The sequence below is a fragment of the Prunus persica genome, chromosome G5, assembly GCF_000346465.2.
Source record: "Prunus persica cultivar Lovell chromosome G5, Prunus_persica_NCBIv2, whole genome shotgun sequence".
Classification (NCBI taxonomy): domain Eukaryota; kingdom Viridiplantae; phylum Streptophyta; class Magnoliopsida; order Rosales; family Rosaceae; genus Prunus; species Prunus persica.
The window spans coordinates 2494489-2514147 of NC_034013.1; the positions used below are offsets into that span (position 1 = coordinate 2494489).

The window sequence follows — 19659 nt, forward strand, 5'->3', positions numbered from 1 at the left end:
AATATCTGAAAATCTTATCTGACATGGGACACGTGACATAATTTTAGAGGGTGAAAATTTTATCGGAAATCTGAGATTATAATTTTTATTAATGAATATCCGAAAATTTTATCTGGAATAAGACACGTGGCAACCGAGATTCTCATCCGAAAATCTTATCCGAAAATTTAATTACAAAAGATTATCAAAATTAATGATTTAAAGTATAAAAAAATAGGAAATAAAGTACAATGAATAGTAATTGCCCTAGACTTGCCCTAGATTTTGCCCTCATGGGTGGAACCACAAATGGCAAGGCTGACACTATTCACATGAATAGTGGCAGCCCTTGCTTGCCCTTGCCTTAGACTTTGCCCTCATGGGTGGAGTTGCTCTCAAAACATCCATTCGTTCTAGCTTCTTTAATTGTTCTGTTTCAGGGGACATATGGCTTGTATCCATGGCCATGGTTTTCCGATCCTTCTTCTAATTCAATTCTCATGGTGCCATTCCTTGCAATTTCCTGTAAAATTTTGCAGTATCATTGCTGGAAGTACTCCCTTTCTTCGCCTTCGCCACCTTTCGACCAATAGGCCTCGGCTCCTTTTGGATTGGTGCGTTTTGACTCATTGAGGAATCCAAAGGCGAATCCGATGCTGTTGAATTATGGAGTGACGTCTTGTTCAACACAACAGTCAGACCCGTGGAAATAATTCTGAATCTCGAACAATTTTTCACCGCCTCCCAACATTGGTCATGGTTGAAAGATTGTTGCCTTGCCCAAGGGCACCAAACCACATTTGTGCTTGCATAATCTATTTTTTTAAAAATATTAAAAATGCAAGAAACATTATAAAAAAAAAAAAAAAAGGAAATGTAAGGAACATTAACAAAATATTGGAAATTCAAGAAACATTAAAGAAAAAAAGAAGAAGATTAAAATTAATAAAATAGAAATTACAAATTATTTACCTTATTGCCAAGATTTTCCTCGCTTCGATGGTTGTCCCTTGCTTTTGCCAATGCATATCTCCATTTCCCCAACTCTTTATTCAAAATTTTCCACCTACTAGACAAGGCTATTTCTGTACGAGCCGAACCCGATCTTTCACAAAATTTGGAATGAATTTTTCTCCACATATGAGAGAATTCATCTCATTGCCCGTGACTGGACAATGATCAACTTGGACCCAACACTCACATAACAGAACATCTTCCATGGTGCTCCACGCCCCTCTGGTTTCGATGGAAGATGCTATAAGATGATGAATAAAAATGAAATTTGAAAGTGAATAAAATGTTGTGTAGAAAGTGAATAATAGTAGAAGGAGAAGAAAATCTATGAGGATTTGGTGTGTGAAGAATATTAGTAGGTATTTATAGAAAAAAATTCAAGAATTTTTTGGTAATTTTAAAATATTTTTTTTCATATTTTTAATGCAAAAAAAGGGGCAGCCATTGGATTGGAGGAGAAAACTGGATCGAAGAACCCAGAGGCCGCCACCTGGCTTCTAACCGTTGGAGGAAAAACAAGGCTAACGCCAACCTGGCATAAGCGCGTTGAATTTAAATTTTTTTACTGTTGGCGTTTCATGAGCCAATGATAAAAAAATTTAAACCCGCGCGCTGACGTCAGCTCGCTCTTAAACTAGAGCATGGGCTCGTTCTGCCTTCGAGCCTGCCTAGTTTCATGGGACCCACAAACCACTCGGACAGCTTTGGCTTGCTAGAAGAGCGTTTTGGGGCTTGGGCCCCCCCTGCCCTGCCACGGGCTGATGGATGGAACCGCTCTAAGTAAACCAGGGGAGCACAACACTCTTTTCAAAATTTGCGAAAGCGTCCACGGCGCCAAGATACACCGAAACCTCTACCAGCCAATCAAGTTATTCCACGTGGCGTACTTTCTCGATGACACACCTTTTCTTACTTACGTGGGATCTGCCACTTTTGGCAGTCAGAATCGCACCCTCAATTCACTGTCGTGGGATCATCGCTACAGCCTCGCTGACATCCCAAACTTGTAACGTCGTCGTTTTGCATCGTCGTCCCTGATCCCGGCATTTCACCCACTTCTGAATAACACCGCCACCTCTTTCTCTCTCGTTCTCTCTCTCTCTAGCTTTTGGATTCATATAAACGTGGAATTTGACATTCTAGATCTCAAGGAATTCCAATTCCACTTCCAATTCATGCCAATGGTGAATTTCGATTGCTAGGTCTTGATTGATTCGCTGATTATGTGGTTCTGGTTTGAGCCAGGAGCCAAACCATGAGTGATCAGATTACATAGGCTCAGAGTGGTCTCGCTGGAACCGAAGGTTGCGATCGGAGCTTCCGAGTCGGTGAGGATTTCGGTTTCAGAAGTAGATTTTCCAAGCCTGACTCTGGTAGCAGTTGAATTGAAACGATGTCGACCAAGGTCGTGTACGAAGGGTGGATGGTACGATATGGGCGGAGGAAGCTCGGCCGGTCCTTTATTCACATGCGGTATTTTGTGCTTGAGTCTCGGCTTCTCGCCTACTACAAGAGGAAGCCTCAGGATAATCAGGCAAGTCTCTTTCACTTTTTAATTTTTTTTTGTCATATTTACTTTATACACTGAATGTTTAGGTGAGTGAACTTTCAGCTGAAGTTGGTAGTATATGGAGAGAAAAAAGAGGTTGTTTGATTTCCTTTTTAGTAATTCTTCTGTTATATATAAATCCAAACCATTTCTTTTCTGCAAGACTGTAAATGTGTTTCTGTGTGCTTGATTAGGTTCCGATCAAGACACTTTTAATTGATGGAAACTGTAGAGTGGAGGATCGAGGCTTGAAGACTCACCATGGGCATGTGAGTTGATCAATATATTTGTTTATATCTGTGTATATTAGTGTATATAATAACATCATGTATATGTATGAGGAATTTCTCTTTTGCTAGAGTCTTACATTAGCCCATATATATGTAGATGCATATAAGAAATTTACGCATTTGATACTTGATGTCAGTTAGTTTAAAACCGACTATGCCATTTACTTAGAAGTTCTAACCCTTGCTTGTTTTAATTGTTGAATATTTTCTCTTGCTAAAAAGTCTTACGTTAGCCAATATATATGTAGATGCATATAAAGAATATTTGCACACTTGATACTTGATGTCAGTTAGTTTAATACCGAATATGCCATTTACTTAGAAGTTCTAAGTCTTGCTTGTTTCAATAGTTGAATTTTCGACTTGGAAGTGTGGTTCGTTGGCATAATTTTTGAACTTCATGTACTATTCTAACATGTATATACTCATGGTGTTCTTTTTATGAAGAATATATAGATATATCTGAGTTTCAATTGCTGGACTTCCCAAAGACATGGGAACCATTGGTTCTGTTGAGTACATGATGAAATTAACACAAACAATACTAGGGGCATGGGCATCGCCCTTTTTGTTACATTTGTTGTATCTTAGGGGAAATGGAGTATATGTAATGCATACACTGGATAATATTATCTTCTGTTGTTCTTGGAAGATGGCTTATGACTAAATCACTTGTAGCTCACTAGGTTCCTTAGCCTCCAACCATTTGAGATGGATTTGAAGAAGGGTAAAAGGGTCCATCAGTTAACCAATTCAAATAATATTTGCAAGTATAGGTTTTAGAAGATTTGTGTTTCCAAGCCCTTCTACCAAACCTGAAGGGATACAAGAGTAAATTTTTGATAAAAGATAATTGGCTGGAAAGCCCAACAATTTCAATGTCATTTAAGTTTCTTCAAAAGTTAAAATTTAAGAGAATGAGAGTGACAAATTGGAAATTGACACATTATAAGTAGGTGGGCAAACAATAAGCACAAATGAAATTCCCCAACCCTATTATATTCCCAAAATCTAATTCTTTCCCTATCCCCTACAGAAAGATGAATATTTTGAGATAATCAATTCCCTGCGAAAAGTTTTCCCAAAGGCTTGTAAGCAAGCCTCTCAACACCATATTGGAATCCCGCCTGCTAGCATCAAGATCACATCTACTTTGAATAATAGCGTGCCAAATGACTTCGCTCTCTTAAAGAACTCTCCACAACCCCATCCGTAACAGAGCCACCCTCCTCTTAATCAATTTATTATTGCGAAAGTTGTGGTTCTAGTAATTGAAGACAAGTTTTGGGCATATCAACGTGATTTGCAAACATGACCCATTGTGGCATGTTCAGGTTAAAGCGGAAGTCACGTAAGGAGTCAAGAAGTCCAAAAGGATAGATTAGAATCCCAAAAGGTGATTTATTAATCTGGCACATCCTTTGTAAGGAGGGGGAGAAAAGTGTGAATCATGTGTTTCTTCACTGTCCTTACTCCTAACATTTATAATGGAAGCTGCTTAAGTAAGCCAATATGTGCTGGGTCATTCAAAAGTGGTGCTTTGAGTTGTTGAGTATTCAGTTCAAGGCCTTCTGGAATGGGAGGAAAGCCAAAACCTTGGGTGGTTGTTTGGTGTTTGCATCTTTTGGGTTATTTTGGAGCATACTAGGAGAACTTTCGAGGATTACAAAGTTGTGGTGGAAGATCTTTGGGATTGAGTTAGATTTGGTCTGCATTGTGGTTGTCGGTTCTGAAGATTTTTGGGCGATTCCATATTCAAGTTTTTTTGTTGGATCTGCAAGCTGTGGTGATGTTTTGCTTGTTGAGGTTCAGTTTGTTTTTTTCATGATGGCTTGTAATACGTTGTTAGATTAGAGTGTTTGGTCATATTGTTTCTTATTTCAAGTTGGCTGCGGATGCCTCATCCCCAGTTTGTACTTAGCTTTTTAGTTAATAAAGTCTGTTTTTTTTTTTTTGAAGTCTGCATCCAGTAGCTCAGGCTAAAAGCTTCTCACTGATGATGCTTGCTTCCTTTTGCAATACTAATTTCTGATCTTCAGGTCTTAGCCTTTAAAAATGAGAGAGAGAACAGTCAAAATGTGCTGTAGTATAACTGAATGTTTTATTTTTATTAATTAAAGAAACATGTTTAATGCTATCATTCTTCAATAATGTTCTGAATTTTTTGCAATTTTAAGAAATTCTGGTATGTTTTTTGTTGCTTAAGTGGTGAGTTCTTAAATCTTATTTTGTAAGGGTGGAAGTGCTGCCTATATGCTAGGTTTTTTGTGGTTTTTAACACAACCAATATTTCATTGTCAGATCATGTGGTCTTAGGTGATGGTTGCTAAATACTTTTTATTGTTTTTTATCCTGTTGGATGATCTTGTATAAAGTAATGTTGTAATTTATTATACAGTGTTCTCTGAGTGCTATGTATAATCATACTCCTTTAAAGAGCATGCCAGCAAAGTACAGTGTTCTCTGAGCCATGCATATGAGTTTGGGGCAGTTGGGTGAACATGCCTATGCAGATCCTTAGATTGTTTTCACTAAAAAAAGAAACGAAAAAAAAAGAAATGATCGTGTTTGAAATTTTCTGATTCTTTGGAAAGCCGAACCTTCTATGTAAATCTGTTTTGGAAAACTAGCGGGTTCACGTTTCCCTCGAAGAAACTTAGTTAGCTATAATTGATCGTTGGCTTTGCCACATGCTGATCTCTGCTTCTGATACATCTACTTTTTTTTATTTACATTCTGCCCTCAATATGATAGTCTTATAGTGCTTTCCATATTCTTCCCAAAGCTGTTTCTGAAAGAGATTATTTTGATGCAGATGGTATATGTTCTGTCTGTTTACAACAAGAAAGAGAAATACATTCGAATTACGGTGAGGGGCTTTTTCCTTAACTCTTTCAAAAGTAAATGAAGATACTACTTTTGATGTTCTTTTGATCTTCTATGCACATGTATGTGTAGTTTGAAAAATTACCGGAGTTGGTATATTGTACATTTATAAACTTCATTTTCTTTTTACTCATGCCCATTTACAATTGATTTCATGGAGAGTTTTATAAGCTGGTTCTACTGTACATATATTTTCATTTTCTTTTGTCAACTTAACTTGCATTTTCAAGGGGTTACAATTAAAATCATCTCTTTTCCCTTTCTGTTATTATTGCTGACGAATATAGCTATGGAAAAGGGGTAAAATATGATTCCAATGAGTTGTTAGTCCCGTGGTGTTGGGACTAGTTGGGCCCCCCATGTGGTCGGGGTTTGACACTCATCAAGGTACCTATCAAGCAATTTGCTTGTGTTTTCTGCCCCAAAAGATTGTAGGGTTCGGTGGTGGGCAGAGAGGAAGGGAAAACAAAGGAAGGATGGTTCTTATGCATTCATAGGGTGTTCTTTATAATAGGGTGGGGAAGGGTGCATCTCTTGTGTCCACCTTTTGATTTGATTTGATTTTTAACTTTCCCTTTCAAAGTTGGATGGAAAGGAAAGTGGTCTAATGAAGAATATTGTATTACCTAAAAACACTCTATTTAGTTTAGTCTGTTTTTTATTTTATTTATTAGGTTTTGATTGTGAAGGAAAATATACACAATCCTTTTCTTTCCATGCGCTTTAGTTATCTATCTAATCAAAGAGGAGTGGTTACACACCTATCCTTTTCTCCTTAAATATTCAACGAAGAGGAGAGATAACACCTTCTCTTCCCTTTCCTCTTCCCTTGAGATAAAACCTATTCTCATATCCTTTCCTTCCTAAACTTGTAATCATAGTGCAGGATCCTTCCTAGCTGCTTATCTATAAATTATGTTATCATGAACGTTATCAATGGGCCCAATAAAAAATTCTGTAGCAAGTCTTAAAGCGGGAGAGAGTTTTATTTTACTGGGAATAGCATAATGCAAAGAGTAGCTAGAGCAATTTCTGTGCTTTATTTCATTGACAACATATGGATTTAGTTTTTTATAAGAGTAGCTGTTGGGCAGGATTTCTGAACTCCTACATTCACATATACACACAGCGTTTTGATCTTCTGAGTGCTGGAAGTTATACTGCTTAAATTTTTGTGGGGAATACTTATTCATTTGGGTAATGTTCCTGCTCCAGATGGCAGCATTTAACATTCAGGAGGCACTAATATGGAAGGAAAAAATTGAATACGTCATTGATCAGGTACTTATTTTTGTACCAGCTCCTGTTTGTTCGACAAGGTCTTTCCTCCCACTCTAACCCCCCATATCTAATTCTTTTGAACTAGAGATAGGCTATGCTTTCCTGCATCTTATGGGCTAATGGATACAGGAATAATTGCATCTTGATCTGTGTGCAGCATCAAGGTTCACAAGTTGCAAATGGTAACAAATATATTTCTTTCGAATACAAATCTGGAATGGATAATGGGAGGACTGCTTCCTCATCCGACCATGAAAGCCAGTAAGTAATATAACTTATAGAATATGACCACAGCAATGTTTTTAATTTTCTGGATGCAAATATGGTATTTTATTGTGTGACTACGTGTGTAGTTGATTAATGATGTATTGTCTTTTAACTGTGGTCTTTTTATTCTTGGATTACTTCTTCAAAGTGTTCCTATTGTTCACTTGTGGGTTGCAGTTCCATCATTAATTTATGTCTCAGCATATACTTTTGGAAATTGATATGCTTGTGCTTGTCATCTATGTGCCCCAGTTGTGGATGCAACTTGTGTAGTCTTAATTTTTTTTATGTTTCATAATTTTTTTGCAGGTTTAGTGCCCAGGAAGATGAAGATGATGCCCATCCAAATTTGTCGCGGAGAACAACAATTGGAAATGGTCTAAACTGATTTCTTTCCGCCATTGAGTTCGAGATAGATTGGTGTCATCTCTTTCTGAATCTCACTGTCTTTGTTAAGTGCAGGTCCTCCAGAATCAATATTTGACTGGACGAGAGAATTAGATTCAGATCTGTCAAACCAGAGTAACAACAACCAAGCATTTTCAAGAAAGCACTGGCGTCTCCTCCAATGCCAAAATGGTAAGCACTGCCATGTCGTAGAGCTTTTATTATTATGCCAGAAATGAAATTTGGGAACATAAACTACAACTATTTGGTAATGGTATTCATGGTGCATTAATGATTATTATTTTCTATTCTGGTCTTGGCAGGCCTGCGCATTTTTGAAGAGCTTCTTGAAGTAGATTACCTTGTATGGAATTCTTTATTTGTTTACTCCATGTATGTTATGCTATTTCTATATATCAGCTTGTTTTAGGTTGCAACCACAATTATAATTCGGTATATGCAGCCAAGGAGCTGTAGTAGGGCCATGAAGGCTGTTGGAGTGGTGGAGGCTACTTGTGAAGAAATTTTTGAGCTTGTGATGAGCATGGATGGAACACGGTTTGAGTAGGTGTTTTCCTTCTACAATGTTTATTTTTATTTTTATAGAGTTGCTCTAATAGCTTGTTTTAAAAAAAAAAAAAAAAAAAAAAAACAGAAACAATAAGAACAGAAGTATGAAACGGCTCTGATGCAGGGCAGCGGCTATAAGCTGCAGTCCAGTGACCCAAACATACCCAAAATACAGATAATAGAAGCATAAAGCAATAGAATTGAAGTTGGAACGAAGATAATTGAGTTCTAGGGCAAAATCCCAACAGAAACTCTATAGACTAACGTCTGAAATTATATTCATCAACAAAAACTCCATACCAAGAGTCTCTAACTAGCCTCTTTATACTAGAATACAGAAAACCTAATTGACATAGGAAAGTAAAAACCTAAACAGGAAATTAAACCAAATCCTAGTAAGAATAGGAAAACAAAAGAAGTAACTAATAATTTAAAGTAAATAGAACCCTAGCCCAATTGACTGACGGGCCTAAGTAATCTTAGAGAGCTTTGTAGATGCTTCTGCATCAGGCTCTCGACTTTGTATGCTAACCATGCTTTGGTTTGGTTATCTAATTTAAACTTGATTGGCCTGAACTAATGGTATCAGATTGAAAGAAAGAGTAAATATTGGTGTATTTTTTGAAAGAGGTTAATCATACCCAAAAAAAAAATGGATTTTGCTGTTTCCCTATTGTAGCAAAATTCTACAATTTGCCATATAATAAGCCCCCTTTTAAAGTTGTAATTTGTTTTAAGAGTACCATTTTTATTCATTATGGATCTTCATTGGTCCAAAAATTCCCAAATGGTCTTGGTTAAAGTTAGACAATTCAACCAGAAACACTTTGGCAATGAATGGAGAGGCCCGAGCCAAGGCTTATAATTCCTGATGTGGGAGTTTATATTGTGAACACACCGCTTCATGTGTGAACCGTATTGAGCTAAATATGTGCATCAATTATATAGAAAATCAATACATCACTTCTAATAGTATTCTCCAGAAATGAACTTTGAATCATGGGGACAAGAATTAAGGACCAAAATCGAGGTAAATCGTCTATGTTACCAGCACTGTGCTCAAGCTGGAGAGTAGATATTAACTATTCCCAGCTTTCTCCAAAATAGTAATGATGTTGGCTAAGTGATAGGATTGGAGCCCTTTAATTTTGTATTAGTGAAGAATGAGTTATTCTTGTCCGTTTATCGCCCATAGGAAAAGCAAACTGAGTGCCAAGATGAGATTTGAAACAACATAAGAGACGAGAACTGAGATTTCAGATGAGAAGATTCAAGGTGAACATATATCATAAAATCCTGATCAGAGCTGCTCTCTTTGCTTCTTTATAAAAAAAAATAGAACTACAACACCTGGGCATCTGAAAGATCCATAAAGGCAAAAAAATACCTGAGACTGATAGTGAGTGGCGGGCTGGTTGCTGAGAGCTGTGATGACGTCATTGTTTGTGCTACTGTGCTGCACTGGGTTGATGAATCAGAAAAACAGGGAAGTGGCTTCAAGCAGTAGGTTGATGGTGGTTAAACTCTTGTTTGCAACACTATGTTTAAAGTCATTGTTTTAGAGAGAGCATGACAAGCAAATGGCCTGAGTGAGTTGTGGGTTTAGTGGTTTTAAGGTTCAGGTTTTTTGTTCTTTTTTATTTTTTGGTGGCAAAAGAGGGCTTTGTGGTGGCTGTTTTTGGGTCTCAGAAGTACGCTGCTCTGGTACCACACTAAAGTTAGAGCATCTAACCTAAAACCAATTGGCAATGAGTGAAAATGCGTATAATATTTTATGTATGTAATTATGTCACAAGGGTGCAGAATTCCCAAAGTGAGATTTTATATTCTCAACAGCCTAAAATGCGTTCGTTGTTCGCTGTTCATTTTTCTTTTTCTTTTCTTTTGTGTTTCTAGTTTAGAAAGCATGAGCAGTCATATTTTTCCATTGCAGGTGGGATTGCAGTTTCCAGTATGGTAGCTTAGTTGAGGAGGTTGATGGACATACAGCAGTACTTTATCATAGGCTTCAGCTAGACTGGTTCCCAATGTAATCTCTAACTTCTATTCCCTATTACTTCCATCACCATGTTCATGGTTGCAGTTTCATATTCTGTCAAGTAATATGTAGTAGCAGACAATATTTACTACAGTCTATGAGTAGATTGTTTCTTACAGGCTCCTCCTGATTTTTTTTTCTGGATGGGTGTGTTGGCAAAATTTAGGGTCTGCTTGGTTCGTGATTGGCTATTAAGTTTCAAAATCTAAGTTACAATCTGAAAATTCTTATTGTGTTCAAAATTTTATCTTATTTGTTAAAATATGAAAACTTGTTTGGTATTAATTTTGAAACCGGTTTTCAGAATTTAAAACAACTTTTCCATTTAAGAAACCTTCTCTTATTTTGAATTTTTTTTGTTGCATTATATGAAAAGGGTCCATTTTGATTCTTGTTTTTACAAACTATTCTACCAAAAACAAGTTTTGTTTTTAAAAAATGGAAAGCAGTTTTTAAATTCTTTACCAAAAGGGAGCTTAATTTTGTGAATTATGACTTATGTTTCATGTTTTATTATGAATCTCTTTATTTCTTCTGATCAACTTTGAGAAATGTTATGACATAGAGGATGCAAGGTGCTTGACTAATGTGCTAGTTAGCAGTGGTTCTCAAGAATTCTTTATATTACAGGTTTGTGTGGCCTCGTGACCTTTGCTATGTGCGCTATTGGCGTCGAAATGATGATGGAAGCTATGGTAATTTGCTCTCCTTGTTCCCTTGCTTGAAATTCTGGTTAATTGGTGTATATAAGTTTTCAATTGTTGTTTCAATTGTTGTTTTGCAGTTGTGTTATTTCGTTCTAGGGAGCATGAGAACTGTGGTCCACAGCCAGGATATGTGCGGGCACATATTGAGAGTGAGTTCTGTACCTTCTTTTGAGGTCTTATATCATTCAAGGGATGAGAACTATTTGGGATCTTTGTTCTTGTTGTTTAATTTTTGTAGTTAGCCATCTCAGCAACATGTATATTGATTTTTCCAGGCGGCGGTTTCAACATTTCCCCTCTAAAACCTCGAAATGGGAGACCCAGAACTCAGGTGCAGCATCTGATGCAGATTGATCTGAAAGGATGGGGTGTGGGTTATGCCCCATCCTTTCAACAGCATTGTCTCCTTCAGGTGTTAAATAGTGTTGCTGGTAAGTTCGTTGTTTACTTGTTATAACTTCTTTGGTGTTATGTTTGTGTGTTTTATTTTATTATTTTAAAATCGTTAATAATACACAAAATTTCGAGTGTTGTAGTTTGGTATCACTTTCCTCATTGATTTCCATGCCCTGTCTAACTAGATACCCTTTGTCTATATTCCCATTCTGCTTTCATCTGAGACATGTTTTCTTTTACTATGCTATATTGGGAGTTAAATGAACTTTTGGACAACACGTATTAAAGAAATGGTTTGACATGAATATGATATGAAACTCATTGTTCAATAGATCTATGAAATTTGAAATTTTCCTCGACTAGTTTACAGGTAGCAGTGGTTGAAAATATAAACTTGTTAGATAGTTTGGTCAGTTCGAGTTGTGATTCTCCTCACTATGCTTGGTGCAATATTGTACTTATTTTTATTTGGGGCAGTATTTGGTGTGTGTGTATTTATGATTGTTTGTTCTCCTTAATTACATTTTGATCGTGCTTTGAGACTATGGATTTCTGTTAGCACAGAAAATGGCTATGCTTGGTGCAATATTGTACTTTTATTCTTTTATGGCAGTATTTGGTGTGTGTTTGTATTTACGATTGTTTTGTTTCTCCTTATTATATTTTATTGTGTTTTGATGCTCTATGGATTTCTGTTAGTACTTTTAAACTGCCCAATATTCTTCATCAAAGGACAATAGAAATCTTTCATTTAAAAAAAAAAAGAACAATAGAAATCTTCCTGCTTAAACTGCTTGGATGCCAAAAAAACAAATCATAAAAGGGTTGTAATGAGTAGGAATTCTGTTTTTCTTAAAGCTTGTTTCAATCTGAGTTGACAGTCCAGCAGAAAGTCATCTCTTTCTTGTATAATTGAATCTTTGTATTTTTTTATATATTTTTTTATGACAGGACTACGTGAGTGGTTTTCCCAAACAGATGAAAGGAATGCTCCTCCAAGAATCCCTGTGATGGTCAATATGTCCTCAGCTTCTGTTTCTTCACGAAAGGGGCAAAAGTTGCATGATTCTTCTATTAATTCTGCAAACAGAAATTCTGTGATGATGGATGACTACTCGGACGAGGATGAAGAATTTCAAATTGCTGAGGCTGAACAAGAGGTTTGATCCAAACTGGTGCTCTTATGCTTTCCTCTTTTTGAATTCAGGTTATTTTTTTATTAGAGTTACTATGATTTTCTTTATTACATTTTTCAGGCATACCAAAATGGCCTTGAGAACGATATGAAGAAGACAGGTGGGCAATTACTATTTCTGTTTCATTCTATTGGTCTAAGATCCTTCTTTGTGGATTTGAGTGTAACACCTTATCACAATGTTTCTCATGACATGCAGCTGTAGAAGAAGAACCGGCCGATCAAATGGATTTATCCTGCTTCTCTGGTAATCTACGGCATGATGACCATGATAAGGCTCGTGATTGCTGGAAAGTTTCTGATGGGAGCAATTTCAGAGTTCGTAGCAAGCATTTTTGTTATGATAAGACCAAGGTTCTTTTATTTTTCCCCAATCCTATGTAGTTTGTGATTTTTAGGAAGCAACATTTATTGATTAATGACGGTTAGAATTTCCCTTATACTGTTGTCGGTATCTGAAGATTCCTGCAGGGAAGCATCTAATGGATCTCGTTGCTGTTGATTGGTTCAAAGACACAAAAAGAATGGACCATGTTGCTCGGCGTCAAGGATGTGCAGCACAAGTATGTATTAGAAGCTCTGTTCCTTCTTGGATTGATTTGACAACATGTTTTAACTGATGTTGCATTTTGGTGTAAAAACAATGAAATTTTAATGAGGTCTTCAATTGGGTTGTTTTTTGTCTTGTATTGCCACCTGATGAGTTACCGACCTTGTTAATCTATTTTTTAATGATAGAAGCTCAAATTTTGTTCGACTAGAAAGAGTTTAAGTAGGATGAGCAAGAAGCCGATCCAAAACTCAAAAGTCAGTCCATTTGGTCCCTTATTTTGGCTTCATTATTGGCCTTCTCTTTAGGATGGCCCCAGTTTCGTTCTATGGTATTTAGATTGGAAGGCAGCTCTGAGTTGATGGTTAGAGTTTATTTATTGGGGTTTGTTGTTTAGGTGTATTGTCTCCTCCACTTTGAAGTTTCTATGCAATGATTATTGTAAATAGGAGTATTCATTTCTATAAATAAAAAAACTCAAATGTCAATCAAATCAAAGCTCGACCCTACTCATGAAGATTGCCCATCAATCTGTTATATATACAAATATGTGTATATGATTGCTTGATTACCTATTATCTTGTTGTTAAGTCCTCTGTAGGTTGTCAATAGCATCTAAGCCTTGTTTGTGAATTTGTGTAGGTTGCTTCAGAGAAAGGGCTTTTCTCTATCATCTTTAATCTGCAAGTAAGTAGCTTTATTTTATTTGGTTCAAAATTTTACACCTGATTTACAGGGAGACAGCAAGTGACGAAATGCTGTACTCTTAACAGGTGCCAGGGTCAACACATTACAGTATGGTATTTTATTTTGTAACTAAAGAATTAGTACCTGGATCCCTCTTGCAACGGTTTGTTGATGGCGACGATGAATTTCGTACTAGTAGACTGAAGCTTATTCCATCTGTTCCAAAGGTATTAATCTCTGTTTCTTTATATATGAAAAAAAGAATATGCACCAGTCAAATTCAGGGCGATTGCAGCCATCCTTCATTCTTGGCTCATGAATTTTATATGAATATGAATTATAATGTTGATAACTTTTAGAAGATTCAATTTCTTTAGAATGTGGTCGTGTACAATTTCAATAATGATTGTATGTGGGCTTGCATTTTCCTTTCCACTCTAAAATAGAAAGATAAATTGATGTGTATGTATTCTTGTTTTGTTCACTGTCATTAATCTTGATTTTTTTTTTCAATTCAAATGTTGGAAAATATAATTATCTTGATGGATTTGTATGAAGGTTGCAAAACATGTCAGTTCATAATTTCAGGATTATATGGGCATAGAAATGGGAGCTAATTTGGATGACATATTTGTACCATATCATTACCGAGCCACCTTGAAAATCATTCTTATTTTTGTTATTTTATTTTGGTAAATAAAAGTATATGGAAACAAAAATTCTAGGGGCACACCCCTGGGTAAGAAAGGAAGGCCAACACAGCACCAAGGACAGGTCACCTTGTTTTGGGGGGTTGGAAACAGCATGCACAATCATAACAAAGCTTACAACACAATCAAGAAAGGGGAGTAAAACCACAAGAAAGAGCTCTCAACCACTCCCCTAAAGACTTGGCTATTCCATAAAGTTGTGGCAAAAAATAACTTCTTAAGGATAGCAAAAAGATGCTTCCCTTCCTACGTCCACTTCCTTACGCTGAGCCACCTTGTTACTATCATTGTTCCAACAATTGAGTGGTCAAAGGTCCTGCACTGCCCAGAGTCTTAGGTCTTAGGTCTTCAATAAGTCAACCATAATATCAACTAGAGTAGAGGGGCAATCCAAGCTACCTCCATTAAAAGTTAGGTCAATAGGGTCAAGAAGCTTCTCAGAAGCATCCATCTGCCCCGCATATCCCAGCATAGGATATCTTCATATCCTCTTGTGAGATTAAGTGTGGCTGTCAGCCTGTCAGCAAAGAGATGGTGTCCCACAGCTCTAGAAATGTAGCTTAAACCACCTCTTCAAAGCGAATGAGGAATATTGCAGAATTTGACTCCTGTCATAATCTTATAGTCAGTGTCCTTAGTCCATCTATATTAACTGATATTTTCCTTGATAGCAATATTTCCACCGACATTCATAAATCTGGACTACTAATCTTTCCAGCGACACTGATATGTTCATCTTTGGTTTGTATTAGGATACTCAATATGTCAATGATAATGTCAACTTCGGGTGACTTATGGATTGAACCCTTGGAATACACTTTCAGCTAATAAAATCTTAGCTGCAGGTTTACTGATAAATATGTACATTTTTTTCTCCTTATCCTTAATACGGTGTTGTTCTTTTCGTGTTCCCTACCACAATTTTTTCTTTTGTTTTGATGTAAATTCTGATATATAATTTTTTTTTTCCCGTTCTCTTATCTCTGTTTATACCATAGGACGAGGTTATTTTGTGGGATGTATGTTATTAAATATTATTTATGGAACCATGCAGGGTTCGTGGATTGTCCGCCAGAGTGTTGGGAGCACCCCTTGTTTGTTGGGAAAAGCTGTTGATTGCAACTATATCCGTGGCCCTAAGTATTTAGAAGTAATATATTCTGGCCAGAGATTATCAGAATTTTTAAAATAACTTATTAGCTCTTGTGCTCGGCAAGGTTCTTTGATTATAATTTCTTACCCAGAGGTGCTTGGTTGACGCCATTATTATGTTTTAAGTTGGTTCATATGTTTGCAGATTGATGTGGATATTGGTTCGTCTACTGTTGCTAATGGGGTTTTGGGGCTGGTAATTGGTGTAATTACCACATTGGTGGTTGACATGGCTTTCCTTGTACAGGTATGTTTCTCTTAATATAATGTTATCATCTGAGTTTTTATTGGCCATGGAATACTGTACCATGTACCATCGTCATATTCAGCAATACATTTGAACTAGTGAATAAGTGATGGGTTGAATAAAAAACAAGTTTTGAGTTTATGAGGCCAAAATAATCTAAAACCCACTCAGGTAGTCAACGGGACATGTAAACTTCTTTCCTGTTAGTGTTTTGACCTGATCATAGTTACTGTTATATATTTTTAAGTTAATTTACATGATCTAGAGATAATAAATTTTGGTATCGTATATTATTAAATACTATATCACGGTCAAATTTAATTCAGTAGGTTGGTAGATTTGGTTTAGATATGGTTTCACATTAGGCTTTCCTATCATGCCCTGAAGCAGCCAACAGAGTCATCTCCACCTGCTACATGTGATGAAATTGTTCTCTAGTTGTAGTTTCAATTTTCAAAAGCTTGTAATACCCATGAAGCTAGAAGCCAACTAGTCAGTCTCTGAACAATCTTTGGTTCTATAGGAGTTTGGTATCAAAGAAAGTCCTATGAATGTGTCTTTCCTGGAACCGTTGTATGCAATTAATTCTGGGATTGTTTATTCCGTCCCTAGTCCATAAATATTAGAATATAGTTCTCTCTTATTTCTGAATGGATTTGGTCCCTCGCTCAACGATTTGTTTGCCTATTTGTATTAGCCCAGTGGAAATCTTTTGAGTGTAGCTAAATCTTTGCTCTCATCTTTTAGAGTATGAAATATAGTTGTTATTGCATTTTCTGAGAATCTAAATGACATAACTTTCATTCTTTGCATTTTTCTTTACTTGAATTTTTTACTTTCAGGAAACATTTTTTTAATATCTGTCAAGCAAACTGATGATGGAAATTAAGTTTTGTGGGAAAAAAATGAATTAATGCATGTGTCTCCAATATCCTTATGCAATATAATTAAATTTTTCATACCATCCTTGTACAATGTTTCTCACAGATGCATTATCTGTAGTATAGTTTTTTTTTAATGTCTTGGTCTTGCGTATACGTTATCCTCAGCTTTGCCTACAGATTCTATATTAATTATCGTTCTTGTTTGATAGATATTGAAGAATGCTACCGAAAATATAACATTGATGTAAAACAAACAATTAAAATGAAAATTATTGTATTATGAATTTTGAGAAATGTAGCGGTAATCGATTTTCATACTTTGCCAATTATAATCAAAATGTTATAATTGGCGCATTTTTATGTAAAAGAGAATCTATTGTCAACCCAGGAAAGACAGATAGAAAAATCATCAAATGAGAGACCTAATCTAAAAGAAAGAAAGTCATCAGTCTTTTATCCAATACAAGAAAAATAAAATGTTCTATATGTAATTTCACACTCAAAAGCTTGCATTTAACAGAAGCCAAATAACATCTATAGTCCCTGTAGTTTCTCTGATTTTCCACTTTAATTCCTGTAGTTTCAAATTTGGCAATTAAGGGTACGTAGTTAAAGTTGCCATCAACTCCGATCTGTAAACTCTATGAAATGGGTGGATGGAAAGATAACGTTCTCAGCACCTGCACATGCTTTCCATAAGACCCACCCTTTTCACATGCTAAGAGTGTATCCATCACATCATCTTTCCATCCTCCCATTTGACTGATTGAGTGGATTGAAGTTGATTGTAGTTTAAGTAAAATGCATGCACTTAATTTCCAAAATTGAGACTACATGGATTGAAGTTGATTACAAGTATATATGCCTTGAATTTCCAAAATTGAGATGACATGGACTGAAGTGGAAACTCGGGGAATCTCAGGGACCATAAATGTCTTTTTTCCTTAATAGAACCTACCTCTGTTAGATTTGGATTAATAGGATCACCTAACAGAACCTACCTCTGTCGCAAAAGACAGGAGTTATGGGAAAAAGTTAGATTATGGTCTTCACTATGGGCATCGACTTCTGCAGACTTTAGAGATTTATCCTTATGGATTATTTGGTTAGGAAAGCAGCCATTCACTAGTTTTCCATGGTTTTCTTTTGCTAGAAGTTTAGGGGTTTGTTTTGTATAGCTGCTATAGCTCTGTTTAGGTTTCTTTTTGTGGCCATCTTGGCCACCACTTTATTTTATTGTTATATGCTATATACTTTTGTTTCTAAAAAAAAGGAGTCTGAAATTTTAATCAAGACTCAGATGTTCCAGTAAAAAATTCCTACCAAGTTCTTGTTTGGTTTTCCTAGAACATAATGATCCACATTTTTGTGTAACTTTGGCTTGGTCGCTCTGTATCTTGTATCGCCTTTCGTAAGGTGTCATTGCTAAGAAGGAACGCTTAACAGAGACCAGCAGTTTCTTAACTAGTCTTTTTCGTTTGTCTAGGTTTTTTTTTTTAAATACTCACAGGCAATTTCCTTACAACCTCAGTTAATTTGTTTCGAATGAAATTGATATCAATAGGATGCTCTTAGTTTGTCACTTTCATTTTGTACAGAATGCTCACTTATTCTATTTTGTCAAGCACTATTCAAGAGCTTTAAGGCTTTTATGTCTTGAAGATTCTTATAGATAAGATGTCATGAATATTTAGGTAGAATAATAGTGGTGGCTTAAGTTATTTAGTATTTCTGATTGCTAATATTCTATCTTGGTTGATATAAAAAGTTTGATTGACTAATGAACAGATGTCACAGGCGTGAAGATACTAGGTTTCTTGGTATTTTGTTGCTTGATTTAATGCATGTGAGCAATCGTTGGCAAATGTTATGTTACATTGTATATTGACTAGGAAATGGTTACCTACAGGCAAACACTACAGATGAATTGCCAGAGCGGCTAATTGGTGCTGTCCGTGTTTCTCATATAGATCTCAAATCTGCCATAGTACCAAAGCTGGAACCGGATCCATCATGATGGAGAGACAATTAACCCTTACTGATTTCATACAAAATCATTGGTTCAGATATGCATGCCTCCGGGTTTCATTGCCATATCCCATTTCAGGAATGAAGGTCGTCTGTTTCAAGTGCAATTTTTGCATAAAATAGTGACAGGACTGTTGTGATAACTAGGTAAATTGTTTTCTGTAACTCTTTTTTCGAAGTAAATTCTTTTTTCTCTTTCGAGCCTCTCAAGACTGTTGCATACTTGAGGTGTTTCTGAGTGATCTTCATTGGTAAAGAAATGGCTATGTCCATTCCTGAAGGCCCTAGATTGGGGATTGCGGGATACCCATCTTAGTACGTATTCATGGGACATTTTACCAAATGGGAACCGCATAGGGCTGTTAGTTCGTTATAAAGTCCCTTTTGGAACTGTTTTGTGCTCAAGCATATAATGTATTAAGGCAGACTCTCTCGGCCCTTGTATGTTCCGAGGCACAAACCAGTTCTTGACATGGCTACTTATCCAGAGAGTTCTGGCTACAGGTTAGTTGCAGTAAATACTTATAGCACAGCAGCTGACCCTGGTCATTGAGTTTGAGGTACATTATCCGCAAAATTCAATAAGAGAACTCTATTCCCTCGCCAACAGGAGATGTTTCATTTGTTTAATTCGTTTATTGTATTCTTCGGATTGCCAAAAAAACAGTTTTCTTTTTATTAGAGATGCCAATTGAGTTGTTCGAGTTGTACTGTTTCTGTTCGTTTAGAATATTACAATAGTATCACTTATCAATTCTCTTGAATTCTGTGGGTTTCTTTAAAAAGAAAAAAGAAAAAAAAAGCATTAGTATGACTTGCCGTTCGGGTTAGTTTTATAAACC

At 36.2% G+C, this 19659-nt stretch overlaps 1 protein-coding gene across 2 annotated transcripts; it reads left to right on the plus strand.

Moving 5' to 3' along the window:
- Positions 1924–19581, plus strand: LOC18776939 (protein ENHANCED DISEASE RESISTANCE 2). 2 transcript variants are annotated; one of them, XM_020564153.1, is made up of 23 exons: positions 2074–2527; positions 2606–2638; positions 2737–2811; positions 5648–5701; positions 6934–6999; positions 7157–7260; positions 7576–7643; positions 7729–7845; positions 7977–8017; positions 8117–8217; positions 10157–10252; positions 10892–10956; positions 11046–11117; positions 11244–11399; positions 12316–12524; positions 12621–12660; positions 12759–12913; positions 13021–13122; positions 13752–13796; positions 13883–14023; positions 15561–15656; positions 15804–15905; positions 18699–19581. In XM_020564153.1, exons 1-23 carry the CDS (start codon positions 2387–2389, stop codon positions 18804–18806), a joined length of 2187 nt encoding a protein of 728 aa, XP_020419742.1. In that variant the 5' UTR covers positions 2074–2386; the 3' UTR covers positions 18807–19581. The 2 variants fall into 2 exon arrangements, with proteins under 2 accessions (XP_007209042.2, XP_020419742.1); XM_007208980.2 differs by lacking the exon at positions 2606–2638 and having other exon boundaries at positions 1924–2527; positions 18699–19481.

What these genes read in the sequence shown, in the direction of transcription:
- LOC18776939 (XM_020564153.1), top strand. Translation starts at nt 2,387, where the DNA reads ATGTCGACCAAGGTCGTGTACGAAGGGTGGATGGTACGATATGGGCGG. An exon ending in TCTCCTCCAATGCCAAAATG is followed by an intron (nt 7,846 to 7,976) that starts GTAAGCACTGCC and finishes TGGTCTTGGCAG; the next exon opens with GCCTGCGCATTTTTGAAGAG. An exon ending in TTCTTGAAGTAGATTACCTT is followed by an intron (nt 8,018 to 8,116) that starts GTATGGAATTCT and finishes CGGTATATGCAG; the next exon opens with CCAAGGAGCTGTAGTAGGGC.